The sequence below is a fragment of the Alexandromys fortis genome, unplaced genomic scaffold (genome assembly GCF_014885135.2).
Source record: "Alexandromys fortis isolate MF-2015 unplaced genomic scaffold, M_Fortis_MF-2015_v1.1 scaffold_32, whole genome shotgun sequence".
In the NCBI taxonomy this organism is placed as follows: Eukaryota; Metazoa; Chordata; class Mammalia; order Rodentia; family Cricetidae; genus Alexandromys; species Alexandromys fortis.
The window spans coordinates 184,498-207,446 of record NW_026067938.1 but is presented as its reverse complement, the minus strand read 5'-3'; the positions used below and the strand labels follow the sequence as shown (position 1 = coordinate 207,446).

At 36.5% G+C, this 22,949-nt stretch overlaps 1 protein-coding gene across 2 annotated transcripts in view; it reads left to right on the top strand.

Moving 5' to 3' along the window:
• Gpm6a (glycoprotein M6A) overlaps window positions 1-22,949 on the top strand; it is a 229,599-nt gene that overhangs the window by 111,442 nt on the left and 95,208 nt on the right. Inside the window, exon 2 of one of the 2 annotated variants that reach the window (XM_050147384.1) lies at window positions 20,445-20,650. The exons of the other annotated variant lie outside the window; for it this stretch is intronic. Coding sequence (XP_050003341.1) covers window positions 20,614-20,650 — 37 coding nt within the window. The 5' untranslated portion in view covers window positions 20,445-20,613. The remainder of the gene's footprint in view (window positions 1-20,444; window positions 20,651-22,949) is intronic. 2 annotated transcript variants of the gene reach the window in all.

Sequence of the window (22,949 nt, the reverse complement as noted above, 5' to 3'; positions counted from 1 at the left end):
TCCTTGAAAATATTTGAGATGACTGAACGTTTTCACAACATATTGCAGAGGTGTATTGACCCTTTAATGCTCTCTTTCTGTTGTCATGGAAATAGATTTTCAAGTAGATTTATCTGCTGTGCTTTGCTTTTTATAGACTAATTTCAAGATGGTTTTGAACAAGCATCCTTAGGCTTCAAATAAAAATACCAAACTTTGCCATCTTTTTAAAATTTTTCTCCCAATAGGACCTTTAAAACCCTAGAGATTGGGAGTATTAATATCCATTAACGTACATTTGATAAATCTGTTTAACTATTGGCTCAAAAAGCAAAGATGCTTTTTTAAATAAAGGTAGTAGAAACACTATCCAATTCCATTTTTCAGTTTTTAAAAATATTTTACTCTTTGTTAATATTGGTAATATTAATCAATTAATTCACGAACAAATTTTGAAACACAAACATTATTTTATATTTCTGTAAAGAAGCTGACTTGCAGTACAATCTTATGAAAGCATTTTTTTCAATTGAGGTTCCTTTGTTTCAGATAATTCATTTGTGGGTCAATTTTACTTAAGATTAGTCAGCACAACTGATCCCATGTCAGCTTGGCACACAAACACATCACCATCAGCCACAGCCTTCCCTTTTTTATTCATCCCCAATTTCTCACGTTAAAACATAAATAACTTTAAAAGTTCCACAGATTTCAAACACATCAACATTTCAGTCTCCTTAAAATATGCAATCTCTTAAAATCCTAAAAGTTCAAAGTCTTTCAGCTGTGGGCTCCTGTAAAAATCAAAATTAAATTAAATACCTTCCTCCTTCAAGAGTAGTCATAAGCAAACCAAAGCAAAACTACATTCCAATTGTCTAAACACAATGTCCAATGTCAGAGATATGCTCACTGTCTTCTGGGTTCCTCCAAGGGACTTGTTAGGTCCTTTCCTCTGCCTCAGCAGCACAAACAGCTTGTCTTCTAAGCTCTAGCTGGCTCTAGTCCATTGCTCCCGTGCTCTTGGTGGAGGTCCCACTGTACTGGCATCTCCAGAACTGCTGGGATCATCTGTTTTAATTAGGCTACATGTTTACCAATAGCCTCTCACAAGTTCTCTCTATGGTGTCAAGCACCAAGTGCTACTGACTCTGCCCTTTCACCAACAGTCTTTCCTGGCCTCTCACAGAGCCAAGCCTCAGCTGCTTTCCACAACACTTTTATTCTTCCAAAACCACCTGGGTGACCCTTAAACTATCAAGTTTGAACACCAGCATGAGGCCTAACCTTGGCCACCCCTGGAACACAGCTTCTTAGTGCTGACTCTCAGAAGACACATCCCAGAAGATTTCACCTCAACAGTGTCGGTCCCTTCATAATCACCACTAAATTCTTTGTTCCCATCAACTAGCATTGAGTATCCCAACAAAGCAAAGGGTTTTTTTTTCTTTATTGATTTTTCTTTATTTATTTTTCTTTATTTGCTTTACTAGTTCTGGTATCTTGTTCAATACAGTTGATTCTACCACTCAAGCTAACCAGAAGGACATAATCTTAAATCAAAATAACAAACAGTCCTGAGAGTCATTAAACTTCCCTTTGAAATGTCACAAGTCAAACCTCCATCTTCTACACTTCTTTGAAATTCTTATAAGTTTCCACAGCACATCCCACTGAGCTTTCAAGACTTAATGTAATTTCTAGCCAAAAGTTCAAAAGTTCCACAGTCCTCTCAAAAACATGGCAGGTCTGTCACAGCAATACATCACAAAATTAGTACCTACTTGTCTTAGTTAGGGTTTCTGTTGCTGGAACTAAATATTATGATCAGAACAGAAGTTGTGGCGGAAGTGGTTTATTTGATTTATACTTTCATATTGCTGTTCATCATCAAGGAAATCAAGGCAGGAACTCAAACAGGGCAGTAAGCTTCAGGCAGGAGTTGTTGCAGAAGCTTTGACAGATGATGCTTACTGGCTTGCTCCCCATGTCTTGCTAAACCTGCTTTCTTATAGAACCCAGGAATACCAGCCTAGGGATAGCACTGCCCACATCGTTTTAATTATTATATAAACCACTGATGTGGGGAGATGGTTCAGTGGATAAGAGCAGTGGTTATTCTTCATCAGGATCCCCGTTGGATTCCCAACATCCACTTGGCAGCTAACCACCATCTTCAACTCCAGGCCCACAGTATCTGTCACTATCTTCTCACCCCTGTGCACACTGCATGCGAAGACATACATGTAGAAAAAGCACCCATACATATATAATAGAAATAAAATATCCAAAGTAGATGATATGTGGGACCAGAAATAATTTAGTAGTTAAGAGCACCTGCTGCTCTTGCAGAGGACCCTCTTTCATGGCAGCTCACAAACACCTCTAGTTCCAATTCTAGAGGTTTTGGGGTCATTTTCTGACCCCCATAGGCATATATAGACATGTGGTGCACTTACACACAAGTACACAAATATGTACACACATTAAAAAATAAAATAAAAAAATAAAAAATAAAATAAAATATAGCTGTCCCCCGGCAGCTATATTCTCCCAGGGAGTAAAGTGTTTTTGTGAAAGTTATCATACAGAAGCTAGCGGTTAAGAAAGTAAACCTCCACCGTGCTACAAAATTGACTACTAATCACTTAAATGGGTCTCAGTGAATGATACCCTCACATGCTGTTTACATGTTGGTATGCTCCAAAGGTGCAACCCTATACCTGTGGCTTACCAGAACAGAGACACCTGACCGTGCTCACAAGCACTCAAGACAATGTGACCTAGTTCTGTGGCCCTGCCTTCACCAGCCAGGAACACGTACTGGAGAGTCATAGAAGAGGGGATAACTAATTCATAGAGAGTGACAGGAAGCAAGAAGAGCAGGATTACCATCGCCTGGATTCAGGGCTTTTGATCTGGTTTGCAACCTAAAGATTACAGAGAAATGCAAGCAATTCATCTTTACGTTTCCTTATCCTAACCTATCTTTGGGAGAGACATGTAATGTGAAACACTCAGAGTTTCAATAAAATAAAGAAGGGATTTTTGCCCTAATAGTAATGATGGCAATGCTGATTCCATTGATTCTAATTTGTATTTTAATTATCACTTTCTATGATGTGTCCTCTCAGGTCTTGCTAGTGTAAACCTAGAAAAACTGATTTTTTTTTTCTTTGTTTTAAATTCCTGCTAAGGGAACCATGGACAGGTGAGGGGATACTCATAGTTTAATCCATTCTTTTCTGGATTAGAAACACAATAGGGACATTGTGTACATAACTGTGCTGGGTAAGTTTACGCTACACCCTCAAAAGAAAAGCAGGAGGGAAGGGGAAAGCAATCCGGGAAGGTCAGCACCCGAACATTGTGCATTTACTAGCAGACTGCACCCCAGAGTAGGCGTGCTCAGCTTTCTGCATCCTTTCTCACTTCTTAAAGATGGTTTTTTTTTTTCTAACCACCCTAGCAAATAAACAAGCTAAGAATAAAGCAAACTAAAAAAAAACAGCACTGGAGCAATTCTAAGGGTGGCGAAGTCTTTTGTCCTTCAGAAGTGACAGCTAGCCCTTCCCCTGTGCTGGGCTGGATGCCAGAATTGAGACATCGGGGATATTCTATCGTAGGTTTCTGCTTTGCTTTGTGAAGACCGGGCCCTTATTTTCGGATTCAAGTCCTGGCAAATAAAGAGCTGAGCAAAGCTCAACACATCCCTTCCAGGGAGTGGGCATCAGTGTCTCTGGCAGCTCTAGGTGTCCACTGTAGCCCAGGTCTGCTTTCACATGCCCCTGGGAGGAAAGCGGCACAGATCTCTGGAGGGTCAGGTGCTTCCAAGCATACCAGCTCCAGCCAGCAGGACTAGAGACTGTGAAGCGCACAAGCCCCATCCCTTGCTGCTCAACCATTTCTCTAGAAGGTTGCTTGCAGCTCAAATATATCCTCTAGAAGGAGCTTGAAGTCCTTTCACACCGTTGCCTCGTTTATAAGTCACGGTACTATGTTTGAATCTTGATGGCCAAAGTAAGGCCTTATGAACTTAATCTTGTCTATGATTCTTCCATTCTTAGACCTGACAACTGCCTGTTTGTTTACTGACTGGGTGTAGCGATTTCAGTTGCTCACAAGGGACGAAAATTAGTTTGGGATAATCAAACAGAAAAAAGTCTGAAAAGTCACGATTAACCAGTCCCTACTGTGACTTTGTATGATTCACATATCCCAGATGCACTGCTTAATGTATTTGGTCCCTTAATTTTCTTATTCAATGAATGGAAAATGATAAATCTCAGTCTCTCTAAGATAGAAATTCCATGGGAAATAGTGGAAAACTAAGGCTGATGAAAATTACAAAGTTTTTGCACCTCGATAAGCTTCTCCACCAACGCATCAAACCAAATTAGACCAAACCAAACCAAATTAGAAAAAGCCCAGATTAAATGGATAAAACGCTCTCTAGCTCCCTAGAGAAGAGACTGGAAAGAAAGACTGGAAACCACATGTCTTCTGAAAGGCAGTTTAAATACCCTGTGGGAGTGTTCTTGAGCGTCTCTCGGGGAGGGGTCATTTGACAGGCTTTCTGAGATGCTGTAGGGTTTGGAAAGAGATGGGGGAGAGGGCTTGGGGTGGAACCTACAGCAGACCATCCAGACTCTGGGTATATGGATGCCAGGGATGGGGGTGAAGCTTCCACCAGAATAAAAAATTATCTGTATGTTTATACATTCTTATTTCAAAGGGAGTTATCCGTTGAATAGATACAAAAGCATGAAAAACTGAAGATTGTTCTACAGCTGGATTAAGGATGACTCAAAATCAAACAGCATATACAGAGTACATTAATATAGCGGTTCTGAATGTTTGAATAGAGTTTCTTCTGCAGTTAGAAATTGAGGTGGGGGGAGAACCAAGCCCAAGGTTTAGTGGACATGCTGCTTCTCTCATTTGTCAGTTTTTGATTGGTTCTTAATTTATTCTTCTGCTTTGTTTTTCTTATTATTTGTTCTCTTTATTTAACTCTATTCTGCTCACAACTCCTGCAAGATTCTTTATTCATTCTTAAACTTTTTAATCCACATTACTGTGATGATCACCTTTTCTCATTTGGTGAAAGTCTATCCCACAGAGGCATTTATCATTGCTTACCAAGGTTTTATCCTCTCTTCAACATAAGAAAGGCTAATGCTGCTTTGAAGTATGGCTATTGAAGGTAACAGCTGTTGGCAATGGCATTTCTCAGAAGAGTTCTGGAATATGAACTGCACTATTGCTGTATGAAATTATCAGAAGTTCAGAGCTTTCCTCAGCATTTTGGGGGACAGGCTTGTTGTGACAATCTCCTCCTCTGACTGTCCACTTTGTGAATGTGCATTAAGAAAAATCTCTCAATTTGGTTTTTTAGTCTTGTTAGGTTTGCATTTCCTTCTATTACAACAAAAGAGCTGTTTACACTAATACATTATAGATATGTTGTATATGACTTAAAATGTAAAAGAACAGAAATGTTTACGTGAATTTTAGAATCATGCAATAGAGATCAAGGCACAAAACAATCCAATTATCTAGTCTCTATTAAGTACATTAAAATGCTATAGGAAAATAACAATACATCTTAATTTTTTCTTTACTGATAAGATTATTACTGTTTCCTTCTATCAAGACTTAAAAAGACTATAAGTTGCCGGAGTAAAAAATGCTTTGTTTATTTCTGTGTCTTACTAATGAGCACAAGTTCCGATGCATATTAAGAGACATATCAATAGTGTTGAAGGGAAGTAGTAGTATACTATCTTGAGTATAATTTTCAGATAACAATTTTATGTTACATTATATAGTGTAATGCTGTATTACATGTCCCTTGTTGCTGAGTTTTCTGGCAGAAAAAGCGGGGGAAGAATGTAGAGCTGAATCCACCAGACAGACTCTCCCTGGGGCTGACTGGAATGATGAGTGTTGCAGCGATGGTGAGTGTTGCGACTCAGCCCTCCCAAGACACCAGGGAGAAACATACCCACTGAGTGGGGAGTCTGCCAAAACAGGATCTAGTTTAATGGTATCAGCAGGGACTCATATAGGGTTGTGATGGGGGTGAAGAAGCCAGGAATGGGTGAAGGCAGAGCAGGGAACAAGGGCCAATAATATTCTGCCACATTAGAGGTAGCTGGGTGTAGGTGGGTCTAGGTCGGGTAGCCAGAGACAGGTCTCCAAACTCTAGCTAGGCTTAAGAAATTACATAGGCCTCATGACAACTCAAGTTAGGCTCAGGAAATTACACTGGGCCTCATACCTGGGCCTCCTGAGATCCAACACCTTGTCTTTATAAAAAAGCAATAACTCTCTCCTTTGTTGTCAGATAATTAATTTGAGATCAAAATCACATTTTCTTTTTTGCTTGTTTTATTTCTATATAATTTACCATAATACTATTTTTATACATTTATACAATGTATTATGATCATATCTATTCTACAATTCCACTTCTGACTACAAATCCCCTTGTAATACCGCCAGTCCTCTCAACTTTGTGTCCTCCAAAATTCTTATTTTGTAGTAGATTCTAACTTATCCAATTACTGTTGCTCATATACACATGGGCAAGCTGATGTATAGTCAGCCTAACAGTGGTCATCCTTTCCAAACAAAAATGACTTTCTCTCTTCCAGCCATCAGCAACTGCCAATAACTCCTTTCTGGAGTAAGACTTACTTAGTTCCTCCCCAAACCATGCTGGACTTTTGGCCAGTTTGATCTTGTGTAAATCTTTTGCAGGTATCCACACCTACTAGGAATTGATGAGAGCAATAGACATGTCATGACCAGAAGACAAATTTTCACTTTTACATTCTTTCTAGCTCCTTTTATTAGGTTGTAGCTGGGCTTTCAATTTCAAATGCTTGTAAAAATCAAGATTGGAAACTTAATTTGGTTTAATCTCATTTTGTTTCTTGGTTGCTTAATGAACTGCTGAGTTTTTTGATAAAGTGACTAAAAAGATGGGAAAGCTCTCTTTTAAGGTGGGAAAAGGTGGTGGAGAAACAGGTCCTTGATAATCAGAGGAAAGGGCATGGCATCACCAAGCCAATCATCAATGAGCAAACAACTAGAAAAGTAAAAAGAATTAAGGTGTTACAAGAAAGAGGGCCCACTTGTTTTTCCCAACCTCCTGGCTAGCTTACACCTGAAATAATCATATAGAATCTGTATTAATTAAAACACTGCTTGGCCATTAGCTCTAACTTCTTATTGGCTAATTCTTACATATTAGTTTAACCCATTTCTATCAATCTGTGTATTACCACGAGGTCATGACCTACCAGAAAAGTTTCAGCACATCAACCTCTGGCTGCGGATCCATGGTGGATTCATGGCATCTCTCTGACTCTGCTTTTTTCCTTCCAGAATTCAGTTCTGTGTTCTCCGCCTACCTAAGTCCTGCCTTATCAGCTAGGCCAAGGCAGTTCTTTATTCATTAACCAATGAAAGCAACACACAAACAAAAGGAACTTCTACACTGGGGACAAACTGTTGCAGGGAGAGGGGGTCCTTTGTTTGTCCTGGCCACCTGGCTAGCTTATACCCCAAATAATGGCACAGAAACTGTATTCATTAAAAGACTGCTTGGCCCATTAGCTCTAGTTTTTTATTGTCTAATTTTTACATCTTAATTTAACCCTTTCTATTAATCTGTGTATTGCCACTTGACTGTGGTTTACCAGCAAGATTCTAACCAATGTCAGTCTCAGGCAGAAGATCCATGGCTTCTCTCTGACTCTGCTTTCTTCTTCCCAGAATTCAGTTCTCTCTTCTTCACCTATCTAAGTTCTGCCCTATCAAGTAGGCCAAGGCAGTTTCTTTATTCATAAACCAATGAAAGCAACACACAAACAAAAGAACTCCTACACCATTAAGGTAGTAAGTCATGCCCTGAAAAGTTCAAAGATCACCCATGAATTTTGAAAGGGCTCTATGTAAACAATGATATAAATATATATAAAATCGCAGAGAATTTCCCAAGAGTGTAGAAGAATAAAAAGGGAAGATAGTAAGTCCAACTAACATGTATTTATTTTGCAAAACTTACAAAGATATTTATTTCCTGACATCTGTCTCAATTGGGTATTTTAAATTTCAATTAATTTTAATTAAGGAATTTGTATTTGATTCACTGGGCCTTGGTAAAAAATAAATGGCCTTCTAGGGTCAGACATCAAATATCTTATATTTTAGGATGTAACCCTAATGTTTTAACTTTTAATTTTAAAAATTATGTCCAAAAGTTGTTACCACAAACACAGGACAACCATATAAAGAGATCTTTAATTTTACTTAATAATGAATTTTTGTTCTCTTCTCTTTTGTTTATGCTACATTTATTCAAAATTGATGGAAGCTATTGACCCTAGAGTCTTGATCTGAATCTCAGCTCTGAAACTTATTAACAATCTCAGGAAAATTATCCCACTTTCAACACAATGGAAAATGAGTTAATGTCAGCAACAACCTAACAGAGTTCTGTGGGAGATTAACTATGAGATAAAACATGTTATGTTTTTAGACTGTTCCATTCCACATTTATACTGAGTGAGGTAACCCAGACCCAGAAAGACAAATATAATATCTATTCACGCAAAAGTGACTTTTAGACATAAAACAAAGAAAAACCACCCTACACTCTACAATCTCAGGAAATCTAAACAACAAAGAGGACCCTAAGAGAGACATACATAGATCTACATTAGGAAGGAGAAAAAGACAGTATCTCCTGAGTAAACTGGGAGCTTTGGGACACGAGAGAGGGTAGAAGAGGAGGTGGGGGAAGGAAGGGGAGCAAAAAAATATGTACAGCTCATTAACAACAAAATAAAAAATTGAACAATATAATGATTTGTATCATATATATCATCTTCATCATCATCAAATTTTCTATCTTATGATCTAAATAGTTATATGCATTTATAAGCAGCATTTATATATTTATGTATATAACAAATATGATTAAATAAATATGCCTGTGCTTTATGCTTAGTTAGGATCAGACAGTGATTAAACACGACCTCAGAAACGTTCAATAAAGTTTAAAGTTAGCTTGTTTCATTTTTTCCTGTTAGAAATCATTAAGTATCTGTAACTAAGAACTACTTAAAGATGCCAACCTGTCATGAATAATATAAAGTACATTCTTAAAATGTTTAATACATGTCAGTAATTTAAAAAAAATCTAATTTTTTTCTCTCCTGAGACATGATTTCTCTATGTAGCATTGGCTTTGGTGGAAGTCACTCTGAATACCAGAATGGCCTCAGACTTACGGAGATCCAATTGCCTCTGCCTCCTCCTGAGTACTGGGACTAAGGGTACATACCATCACTGCCACAAAATCTAAGTCTTTTTGTTTTTGATTTTTAAAATTATTTTAATATACAGTTTGTGTGTGTGTGTGTGTGTGTGTTTGCCCAGGTAGTTCTCGAATGCCTGTCTTACATTCCTGAGTGATAGAACTATAGTTATGTAACTTTGTGTCTGGTCAATCTTTATGAGTTATTCTGTTGTTCTAATAATTACTGTGTTTGTTACTGTTTTGAACTGTTGTTTTCCCTCAGCATTCTAAGAATCATTGACAGATTTAGGGTTTAGAAACAAATAGGTTCTAAATTTGGTGCAGAATAAGCATTTTGTTGACTAATTAAAAATGCAACTGAAGGATATCAATAATTTATAAAAATAGCTTTATTGTAGTAGGTGTTTTATTTATAAGTGGCAAAATAATTTTTCAAGGAATAATAATTGTCTTGTAACTGCGGGCCAGCTTGTGGGGTTTCTGTCCTGCCCTGTTCCCACAGCCAGCAAGTCCCAAAGAAAATCACACAGAGTCTACATTAGGTTATAAACTGATTGACCCATTAACTCAGTCGTTTTATTAGCTCTTGTAGCTTATATTAACCTATTATTTTTATCTGCGTTGAGTACATGACTCGGTACCTTTCACAGTGGGGTAGGTCACATGTTGCTTCTTCAATGGTCTAGGCTGGACTGCAGGAAGAGCTTCCTTCTTCCCAGAATACTCCTGTTCCCATTGCCCCGCCTTTAGTTCCTTTCTGGTTGACCTGTTTATACTTCCTGCCTGGCCAACCAGTGTTTATTCAAAACATGATTGACAAAGTACAAACAATTTTCCTGCATTATCTTGTCTTGATACAACAAAAATGTGATTGGTATCTGCTTAGTTTTTTAAAAATGAAGTTTTTAAAATAAAGTAAGGTCACAAAGGCTTCCAAAAATATACTATGTTTCAGTGTTTTTCTACTAAATCTTGGAAACAGTTTACAATATTGATAACATTCACATATGTTTGATGTGATTTATTAGCAGACTGTAATAAATATTCTTCCACTGTCTAATTACACAAGACAATTATACTGTGTGACCAAATTTGTTTAAGAAAACTTAAGGCATAAAAGGTATTGAGTTGATGCAAGAATTGATAAACCAAAACTCTCTACCTGTCTTATCCAAATATACTGTCTGTTGAAAAAATAATTTCAGACTGGTTTATGGAGAGAAAAAAACTTATTTATAGATAATATGTTATTACTTTTACAAAAACAATTCACTTAATGAGTCAGGAAAACATAAATTGTTTTAAACTCTAGTCTCACATTACCTGAGGTTTCTCTATTATCTTTCCTTAAATATCTCAAGGAGGTGTAAATCAATGACATTGACAACACTTTTGAGTTTTGAAAAAGGAATCTGAACTATTAAATGCCACCTGTGGTCATGCCCACACCTGTGTGAGCACTTGATCCTCTACATATCACCTTTGAATAAGCTTCCTTTTTTCTTTACAAATGAGAGCCTGAAAGGTAAAGAGGTTGCAGAGAATGTACTGGGCTGGCTTACAAAGCTATCATTTGAACTCTGCTGTATCTGAATTCCTATCATCTAACCAGAGCATAGAGAATGGTTGAACACCTCCTAACCAATTGTTCCCCAAGCTTGTTGATGTAGCCAAATGTATTTGCAGTCATTTTACTTCACAGTACTTTAGTGCTATAGCCATAGCACAGGCTTATGAACCAGACTACTTGAATTCTCATGCAAGCTCTGCCATTTTTGCCCATCTGTTTTCTCTTCTGTAAGTTGAGGATGATACACTATATAGACTCAAAGATACTAAAAATACTAAGAACTGTGATAGTCACATAGTAGTACTTAGTTAATGATTTCTATTATTATGGACAATTACAGTTGTGTTTTTATGTACATGATGTACTTCTTCATATTTAACTACAGTTATATGTTTATAATCATATATAAACATAATATCATGTTACATATTTTGTTATGAGTCTTTGTGAAATGATATGGCACATGAAGCATAAAATTAGATATTATATAAAAACCTGAGGGCAGTCCCTAGCATCTTGTATGAATGTCTTAAGAAGATGGACACACATCAATATATTCATTCTTTTAGGAATTAGAGATACAACTTCCTTGATTACAGTTATATAATTTGCTAGGAATACACATTCTTATATAACAGAGTACCTTAAATGTTGCTTTTGATAATAAAAATCAGTATTAGAATTGAGTCTAATGAGCTCTCTCTGTTCCTATACTTCCTGAATTGTGCATATGGGCATGCCTATTGTAAGACACATTTATTAGTAAGAAACTCAGGGAGTTCTATTGAGCCATGAGAGACTTGCTTGGATTTGTTCTAACTTGGCATTCTGAATCTTACTCAGCAAGGAGTATGTTTTGCTTGCCTTTTCTGTAAACTGTTCATAGATGGCTAGTCATTATCAGCTTCTAATATTCATTTCTATACATTTACTATCCTTTGTTTTAGACATAATCAAAAGTCAACAAATGTTTTAACCACTCTATTACTAACTCCAAATTGTTGAACAGTCGTCAGATAGATATACTGAAAACATAACAGTTTATGATGGAAAGTGTGGATACTTTCAGATCACATAATCCTGAATTAAAATCTTTATCATGCCATGCTTATGTATGGATATGCTGCCATGTACGCATAATCCCCCAGCCATTCCCCCCACATATACATGAGTCAGAGATGAATTTCTGTATTGACTGATACCACATGGGTCCTCTAAGCCCCAGGATGTAGCTTGTTGACTATATAATTTGAAGACAGATACAATAATGTATGCTTTTTCTTTAATTGAAACTTTGAGAATCTTGAAAGAAATTGGGAAATGTTCTGACTTTTTCTATTTTTCACAATAGCTTGAGGTGTATTGGTGCTGGTTTCTCCTTGAAGATCTGGTAGACTTTCTGATTTTAGTGAAATTGTGTTGAGTTCCTTCTGTTTAAGTTGCTCTTGCCTGTGTCCTTGCTGTAAACTGTCTTTATCATGTTTAGGTATGTTCCTTGTATCCCTAATCTCTCTAGGACTTTTACCACGAATGGGTGTTGCATTTTGTCAAAAGCCTTTAATGTATCTATTGGGATAATTGAGTGGTTTTTGTCCTTCAGTTTGTTTATATGGTGGATTACATTTATCAATTTACATATGTTGAGCCATCCCTGAAACTCTGGGATGAAGCATACTTGATCATGGTGGGTCCTCTTTTTATATGTTCTTGGATTTTATTTGCAAGTGTTTTATTGAGTATTTTTTGCATCTTTGTTCATGAAGCAAATTGGTTTGCAATTTTCTTTATTGAGTCATTATTTGGTTTGGATAGCAGGGACATTGTGACCCTGTGAAATGAATTTGGCAATGTTTCTACTGTTTCTATATTGTGGAATAATTAGAGAAATATTGGTGTCATTTCTTCCTTGAAAATCTGGTAAAATTCTTCACTAAAACCATCTGACCCTTGGCTTTTTTTGTGTATGGGGGCTTTGGGAGACCCTTGATGACCGCTTCTATTTTACTAGTGCAGTGGTTTTCCTCAAAGAACTAACTCTTTTTTTCATTAATTCTTTGTATTGGTTTTTGTTTATCTGATTCTACTCTATGGATTTCCCCAGAGCTGGATTAGTTGTCATCTGTTCCTTTTGGGTATGAGTCCTTTTTGTCCCAGACCTTTCAGGCATGCTGCTAAGTTTCTAATATGAAAGCACACCACATTTTTTATTGTGTAGGCACTTAGTGCTATGAACTTGCCTCTTAGAACAGCCTTCATTGTATTCCATAATTTTTGATATATTGTATTTTCATTTTCCTTCAATTCTAAAAAGTCTTTAATTATTTCTTCATTTCTGTTTTGACAAATTTTTCATTCAGTAATGAGTTGTTTAGTTTCCACAAGTTTGTAAGCATTCTGTTGTTTTGTTGTTTTTAGCATTCAGTTTTAATTCATTGTGGTAACATAGTACCCAGTGTATTGTTTCAATTTTCTTGTATCTGTTATGACTTGACTTATTATGTGGTCAGTTATGGAGAATGTTCCATCAGGTGCTAATAAAGTATATTCTTTTGTGTCTGGGTGAAATATTCTATAACTATCCATTGATCCATTTGGCTTATAATGTCAGTTATCTCTGGCATTTTCTTGTTTAATTTTTGTTTAGTTGACCTGTCTATTGGTAACCACGAACTATTGAAGTCTACTAATATCAGTATGTAAGGACCAATAGGAGATTCAGGGTGTAGTAATGATTCTTTTATGATCTTGGATACCCTTGTCACTTTAGAAAATAATAGTAATAGGTTCTCTACAAGGACTTATGACCTGTCTAATCATACATTTGGAACAGTAATGTGCCAGCTATGTGTCTCATCATGTCGAGAGAGCTATAAATTTAATCAGAAATTAGTTTGTTTCTCCACAATGTCTGAGCCCGCACTGTATTAGCGGCATGTCTTATCAGTCTAGTCATTTATTTTTCTCTCAGTGTTTAGGTTGAATAGACTGTTGCTTCTTTTTCTCCTCTCAAAAGCTATGAAAACTAGTCAGATAATGATGAAGCTTCTAGCCCTGTACCAGATTGATTTTTCCATGTCCTACGATTCCAGTATGTGTTATCGTCTTCAGCAATAAGGCTTTAATTGTCATGTTCTGGAGGGTCACCCAGAGGACTATCAATAGCTTGTAATATCTGGAGTCTGTGGAATGTCATTGGTCAACAATTCCAAAATAGCTAAGCCATTCATTCCCAGAACTGGAATTTTTATTTGCTATCCTCTGGTGTTTAGTAAGGGTATTGGTACCTCACTATAAAATGACTACATTTAAATTTTTAATATATGTATATAAATGATTTTAGGAAGCTTCTACTGTTAAGTTTCCATATGACTTTTTAAAGACTGTCTTTATTGATTATAAAAGCTAAGGTAACTATCTTAATACTCGAAATGATTTTTAATATATTATTCTGATTTATTTTATCATTTTACATAGCAGAGCCCCATAATTACATTCCTTTCCATCCCTATTATGCCATAAAATTTATAAAAATAGTTATATTGCTGATATCACATATTTTCAGTGACTTGTCTCAGAACATAGGTTAACTGTTGGCAATGATAAGCTCTCAATACATGGCTGATAAATCAATTGCTAAAAAATATGCACATGCAGAATTACCTTAGATACCTTATATTTCCCTTAAAATAAATAATAATATTTGTCAGTTCTGTTTAATATTTCAGGTTTAGACCAATGTCCTTTCAATGATAAAATTCTACACTTTATCATAATACAGTATCATTATGTGCTAAATCCTATGAGGTAACACTCATTTTTCTTTAAGAAATGCTTTAACAAAATTTAAATTTACTATATACAAATGTATATTTTATATATGTATATATATATTTCTAAAAATGCCTTGGAGAATGTTTGAGAGCTATACAAGAGAAATAACACTCCATATGTACTTTGTAATTTACATTGGTTTCCTATTCATTACCTTTAAATATTTTAGGTTGTTAAATAAAAATGTCATTTAAATATTTATTTATAGTATGTGTTTGCAGGAATTTACTAGTTAACTTTATATTAAGTTCTGTCATTTAGTCATTGCTGAGTCATGGTTGAATATAAAAGACTTCTAATGAAACTTAAACTGCTTACAGTTACAGAGTTTGGAAGATAATTTTCTTTTCTGAACTTCAGGCTTAACACTTAGAAGAAATACTAAATGCTTTCAGGTTTGTAAATACAATTAGTGAAACATAATATGTATCTAACATGATCACAAGGGAACCACATGCACACATAAGAAGAGCTAACCAGAAAACTGAACATCTCAGTAAGTTCTGGCTCACTTCATGAGCTGTGAGGGAGAGACAATTGCATCCCATAGCTTCTGCTCTCAATGATAGGCAAGGGAAATGAATATGACGCACACTGAAGTATTTAATATTGATACAATGTGCGATGCCTGCCACATAACAGCTGTAGACAGATGATATTGAAATTCAGGCTACAGAATGGAGGGAGGAATAAATCGTGTCTTCCTTAGCATTTGTGAAATTAAATGCTAAAAACAGCTTTGCATTTTATCTAGGACAACTGTTGTGGGATGTTTATTGGTGACTTGAGTATGCTGCTGAACGCTATGAAGAGCTGTTGCAAGCTGATGGATTGTGCCATTGTTGTTAACCCGGGATGGAGTTTAGCAGTGTTTTGCAGGGTTCATCAAAGCTAATAGTGCACAAGGAGTAAAGAAACTTTTCCTACTAGAAATATGTGTACTCTTTGAATTTTTTAGTGCTTTGATCTTCCTGAAGTTATGAACTATCAAATGTCTATCTAAATAGACTACATATTGCACCAACAATAAAACTTTCTTGAAAAAACACAGAAAATGTTGTCTAGCTATTTCTAGTACATTCAGGACTTGGGCACTTGCATTTCCCACATAGTGCAGAACACATCACAATGGAAGATTTCTTGCTGAATAATAGCAACCCTGCAAATGTGTGCACACATTGGAATAGTTTGGATATGCTTTGCTTCTCTCAAAAGTCAATGCAAGACAGGCTTCATCTCCACTAAGTAGTGAGCAGTGTGTGTGTGTGTGTGTATTATTGTTGTATATTGTTGAAACTTGAATAGTAGAACTTAAAAAACGTAATAAGTTCTTGATGAAACAATTTTTAAAAGTGATTATGTGTTTTGGAAGTGGGTTAGATCTTAAAGGACTGAATTACCTAACAAAGGAGGTTGTTACAGAATGAGCCTATGTTTGGTCTTTCTGTACTTGCTCCTGGAGGCTCTGCACTGCTCACATTATGTGATGGCATTTGCACTGTTGTGAGAACTAGTACTCTCTTTAGAGGTGACCTCTAGACCTTGCTGTTTAAAACCTCTGAACTTGTGAACACAAGGAACATTTTCCTTTATTGTCAGCCTCATATATTTTTTAAAACAACATTTAATGAAGGTTTTATATACACACATTTTTATATACATATACACATACGCACATATGGGGAAACTGTGATACATACATACATTAAAATGGTATTTAAAAACATATTTATCTCAGGAGAAAGGATTCACTCTTTTGAAGGAAGTCCAGTGATTGAGTCAGAAGTTCAGATATTGTCAATGAGGCCAAATTGAAGGATGAGAAAATTAGCTAATCTGTTATCTGGTTTCTTTTTAGATAAGAGTTTCTAGGTTACAGAAGGTTCTAGTTGGACTGTAAGAGCACACTTCTGCACACATTTTCATTCACAAAAGAACTCACTGTCTAAGACATAAACAATAATATCAAAATGTTCATGGTAAAGCTGAACAAGTAGCCAGCTGTAAACAGACTCTAGTACTTTTATCAGTGGATTGTGGGAAACTCCATGAAGGTGCAGTATTAATGAATTTGAAAGACAAAATTGTGGTTTGAAAGTGCCTAAGGACCAAGATTAAATTAGGAAGAGGATACTACCCAAGATTAAGGTCATTTCTTTTTTCTTTTATTTCTGGGCTTATTATTCTTTTACATTACTTTATATGTATGCATTTTCATTAATTATTTCTTTTATTGAAATAGATTTTTTTCCTACAATATATCCTGGTAAAGGTAATTTCTTAAGGGCAAAAGCTAATGTGCTTCCAGTTGTGGCCTTAGATTAAAGTCTTCTAAGGCACAGAAGACTATTCTGTGAATATTCATCTCTTTTATTGCTTTTGAAATAAAACTAGAATCAAAATTCATCTCAAAAGTGAGTTATTCAGTGTAAGCCCTCTGGGGACCTTTGGGAGATGATGCCTAATAAATAGTAAAGGAAGGTTTCCCCAAGTGGCAATATGGTAGTACATTATATGTGATCCGAAGCGTATTTCTATTTCTGAGCTATTTTTCATATTTCATTTGAAAAGTCTAGAATTACTTTTTCTTTCTTTATCCCACCTACCCCTTTCCTAGTTAATGCTATTTTCTTTATTAGAAAATCTGTACTTTAATCAAGTCACATTAAACAGAACCTTCTAAGAGACCGTAAAAGTTCCCTGAAGAGTTCCCAAATGGGTTATCCAATACCAAGTGGTCAGTCCTGAAATCATATGCATACAATGCTATATGTACTGAGAAGGTTGTTATATATTTATGATAATAAACATACAATAATTAAATAGATACTATAAATTTGAGAGAGAGAGAGAATGTGTGAGAGAGAAGTAGAGAAAGTGAGGGGGAGAGCAAGGGGTGCATTGGAAGCGCTGGAGGGAAGAAAAGGAAGGGAGAAAATGATGTAAATATATATATTAAGTTTGGCAGGACCAAGACCCTCCCCACTTCATTAAGCCTGAGCAAGGCATTCCACCATAGGGAATTGGTTTTGAAAAGCTCGCTCATGCACCAGGGATAGATCCTGGTCCTACTGCCAGGAGCCTCTCAGATAGTCCAAGCTTCATCACTATCTCTAACATATAGAGGGCCTAGTTTGGACCCATGGAGGTTTCACAACTAGAGTTCATAAGTTTCCATGAGCTTGGTTCTGCTGTTTCTGTAGATTTTCCCATCATGATCTTGACCTCCGTTTGCTTATATATTCCCTCCTCCTGCTATTTGATTGGATACCCGGAGCTTGGTTGTGGATCTCTGCATTTGGTTCCATTAGTTACTGGATAAAGGCTGTATGGAGATAGTTGGAGTATTCGCCAATTTGATTACAGTGGAAAGTCAGTTAAGGCACCCTCTTCACTTTTGCTAGGCTTTTCCTTGTGGATTGTTGGCAATTTCCCTAGCACCAGGTTTCTCCGTAACCCCATAGTGGCTCTCTCTATCAATATCTCTCTTTCATTGCTCTCTCACTCTGCCTGTCTCGCCCCTTGACCATCTAGTTCTGTCATGTTCTCACCTCCCATCCCTTCCCTTTTACTGCATGCCCCCTCGCCCCAGGTTACCCAGGAGATCCCATTTAATTCCCCTTCCCCGGCAATCTATGTGTCCCTCCTAGCTTCTCTGGAGCTACATCAGTGCTTCTAACCTCTGAGCTATCTCTCCAGTTCAGCCAATATTTTTTTAATATTTTCTATTTCTTTATTTTTAATTCTGTCCTCTTTTTATTTCTCTACATGTGTGGCTAAAAAGTTGGTGATTTTTAAAGAACCCTGAAGACACCTGTAAATGTAGAAATGTAGAACAGTTCTAAAAACATTGGAGTATTATTAGACAAAGAATTGGCTGCTAATGTGTGCTCTAAGAGTTTCTTCTTCATCTACTATCTCAGACCCTGGATGTGCTTGAGTAGCAGAAGTATTTTCCAACTGACGGGGGGGGGGGGATAATTCTCTCTCTGTTTTCCTTAAGTAACACACTTGGAAATGTTTTAAAGATTATAAAAAAATGTAAAATATAAGGTAGTGTAGGTGCTACTGTTAATCATTTGCTTCGCTGATTCTTTCTGTGTCGTGAGGTGAATAAAGCAAATAAACAAGCCTGGAGGCTCCATTCTGTTCTGTCTGTATGCCAGAATATGTCAGCTGGGTTGGCTTGAAACAGAGAGACTGCTATGGTTTGGCTGTTCTGATGTTCCTTATGGCTTCTCAATCTTCCTTGAACAAGCAACTGTCCCTAAATTCTTGAATGCATATATATATATATATATGTGTGTGTGTGTGTGTGTGTGTGTGTGTGTGTGTGTGTGTGTATTATGTTACATATAAATAATTTATATATATTCAGAGAGAGGAGGTTAGAGGTTCTTAATCACAGTTACCTTTGGATTAAATTCATTTGACAAAAAGAATAGAAATAACAATTATTAGAGCGAGGTAGACCTTCATATATGTAAATGAACTGGAGTGTTGTCTGATCATTTTTCTTTGGAATGGGTTACTCTTTTAATTGAGAGGGCTGTGTGCAGCATGCCGCTGACATGCTTTAAAAACCTATGTGAAAGTTTTCTTATAACGCAAGAAGCATATGATATGAATCATGAAGGCATACATATTTCCATTAAGGGCAAGAGCTTATTCATCTCTGTGTGCGCTTCCCCATGTTTGTTTGTTTTGAGATGAACACAGGCAAGAGAGTCTTCATTTATCCTCCAGTACAGCTTGACGGAGCCCTGACACTGTTCATTTTCTCCCTGTGCCTTTTGTGGAGTATTGAGACTCTGGTTGTGTCCTGTCACTCAATAGGTTGAGCACGATTGCTAATTTCTTGTCAGACTGCAGCATTGTGATTTGCATTCCAAATCAGAGTGCAGATTCCCATTACAACATGCTCCCCTGTTATCTAGAATCCCTTCGTTCTTTTTCTCACCCCCTGTCCCCAATAATCACCCTTAGAATTTCTCCTTTCTCGAGTTTCCCACCTGGAATCAGCAGCTTCTCTGGACTGAACCAATAATATTTTACAAAGACATCGATGGATTATTTATTCTCTTTTTATTCTGTAAAAATCATATGCCAATAAATAAAATACTTAATAAAACAAAAGGGTTATATTTATTCATTTAAAAGCCGTGTCTTTATTCCTTCTTGATTCTGAAATATGCGAGCTTTAAGGTCCTTTCTTAATAATAACCTTTAACCGACCAGCCTTGAGATAGTCTAATTGCATCCCTCCTTGGCATCTTTAAATCAAATTAACTAGACACTTCGTGAGGAGGTAAAAGGAAAGGGCATTTTTGTAATGAATCTGACTGGGCGAGAAGAAACTGCTGCAGCAGAAAGACACGACGAGAATCTGGGCTTTCCCACTGTGGTAGCAAAGGGGGGAATTATGGGTTGGTGGTCCGCTTCATGTTAGGAGGACACCCCTCCATCTGTTCACAGTTCAGCGTGCTTCCAATTTAAAGCCGAGATTTCGACACAAACCTCAATTTCTTTCCCCCATTTTAAATGCAAAGCAAGGCTTATGAATCATAGTGTCTCTGCTCCTAGAATTAATACCACTCTCCACACCCCCTCCCCAAATTATCCGGCTGTTTGTTTGAGTACCTGCTTGCTGTGGCACACAATGGGCAGCTTTGAGAAGAAAAATTGATAATCTTCACGGAAGAGTAATTTGAATGAAATTACACTTGACAGCCAGTCTCCAAGCAAACAAGAGGCGCGAGGGAGCCTCAGCTAAGCTCTAAGGACTTGCCCAAGCCACTGCTGCTGGAGCTGCCCAGGGGGAAAAAGCACTCGCTTTCTCAACATCTAATTGAGGTTTTGACTAATTCCGTGCGCCAGCTTCTCCTGAAGAAAGGTAGCCATGGAAGAGAATATGGAAGAAGGACAGACACAAAAAGGTACTGTGCTTTTTAAAGGGTTTATTTGTAATTAAGTGTTCGCTTTGCGTTTTCCCTGTTTGCTTTAGACACTTGCCAGGAAGGCTAATGAATCTTTTTCTTTTGGAAGGCATTTTCCCCCTTCCTTTTCCCTATGCTCTTGACTTGCTATAATGTCTGCTAGGGTCGTTGTTGTTTGAAAATCTTGTATAAGTATCTAAGTGCGTACTCAGGCATTAATGATAAGAAGAGTGCCGTATGGTGAACTATTCCTTAGTCTAGTCTTTGTTAGACTTCATTTATTTCATGTTTTCCTGTTTGTCAAGCTCAGTTCAGATATTACAGATTTGAGCCACGAGCAAAATTGGTGCACAAGTTGCAGTTAAAAATTCGATGATGTAACCATTATCAATACCTTTGCACAACCGACTGATAGAACAAAGAACAAGAGCATTTAGTATAATTTGGTTGGTACTCATTTAAATTATTTCATTTCATGAATATAGTGGTATTTTAATAAATAAGGAGCAAAAGTTCATGGATTTGGGGGGTTATTTAGTGATGTTAGTTTTTCCTTTCTGTATGGCTGACTATAATCGACTTATGGGTAATATATGTTAAATTTCAGATGCATTTTAAAGCTTTGTAGTCATATCTAGGTATATGGGGCAAAATGTTTTTTTTCTATTAAAATTGATTAAATGCTGCCCATTTCAAATGATTTAAGAAGCTTCTGAATGTTTTTTAGACATCAAGTGGGGTTTCATGGGGAACTGGTTTTACCCCAGTAGAGGCAGCGTTTGCTCTCACGTCTGTGCACAGGATTATGTAATGCGAGAGAAAACACTCTTGTTTTCTTAAGAATACATATAAAGAAAATAGTTAAGAGAATTACTGGAAAAGATACAGTTCCAAGCATGATTTTTGAAGGTATATAACTATTTTTTTTGTTGTAAAACTGCATTTTTAAATGATATCATTGGTAGGTTAGGGTGCAGTAAAGGCTTTTTCATATGTTGTAATGTTCTAGTATGCTGGTCCTCTTCTGTAAGTACACACACACACACAGAAACATACATGCACTCACACATACAAACACACATGTACACACGTATACAAACACACGATTGGGTATAGATGCTATATCCACTTGCATTCACGACTAGGTATGTAAATGTTTGTTATATGCAATAAAGATAATGGAGATCTCCAAAATTTATGCTTTCCTTGTTAATGACAGATTTAAAGAGAATAAAAAAATCAGCATGACTATAACATGAGCTTTTTAAAATAAAAGTATTTACATCTTTATCTTGTGCATAAATAATTTAAGGGTTCATTAGAGATTTTAAAGCATAGGGTTTTTTTTTTTTTAGCACTTTCGGTCCACATTTCAATGGACTGCTTCATTTTATTAATAAATCTCTTATTCTTATGTATTTTTTTACTTTACATGGTTATATTCTTCATAAACAAAAATAAAACAGGTCAATCATTTTAAGTAGATGAATGACACCCATTGCACTAAATAAAACTGTAAGTTAAATTATGGACCATGGTAACAGGTTGAATGTTTTTGCAGCAAGCCACGGTTGAGGCAGGCACAAGAAAAATGATGTAATGGTGTTATGATGGTTCCCGTTCTCAGGCAATACTGAAAATTGTTGATAGAGGGGAGGCAGTAGTGCATTGACAGGACAATCTGTCACAGTGGGTGTCTCAGCACTAACCTATGCACAAGTAAACCAGCAACACTGAAGGAAAACAATGCAATAAAAACATCTTCATGGCTGTCTATAAGTACATGAAGGTTGTAATAAAATATCTACGGATTGACTTGTGGAATAATTAGGGAAAAGATTTAATTTTCTTCCTTCCTGAGCAGCCTGTTTCCCTCAGCTATACCCATGACACTTTTTAACAGGTTGGATGTTGACAAGATACATTTACATAATCTCTCCAGGAATGGGGAAGGGGGAATTGTAAATTTTGCATTGATCAATGTAAAAAAAAAAAAAAACTATGTGATAAGCAGATAAAATCATTGGAAATGTCTAAGAGTTCAGGTAGACAGAGGTAATGATCCCTCCACTCTAGAGGAAGGCAGCAGTTTATGTTCCCTCTGGTCCTATGTTCTTAAATGGCGTAGGATTTTCAACACAAATTCTGATACCAGCATTCTCTTCCAGTTGAAAGAGGTTTTTCCAGTCCTTCTTATAATTTAATGCCTTTTATTGTACTTAATGATCTTGCTTCTTGACCAGGCTATAAAACACAGATAAACCTGATTATATTAAATAGAGAAGCAATACAGCAATTG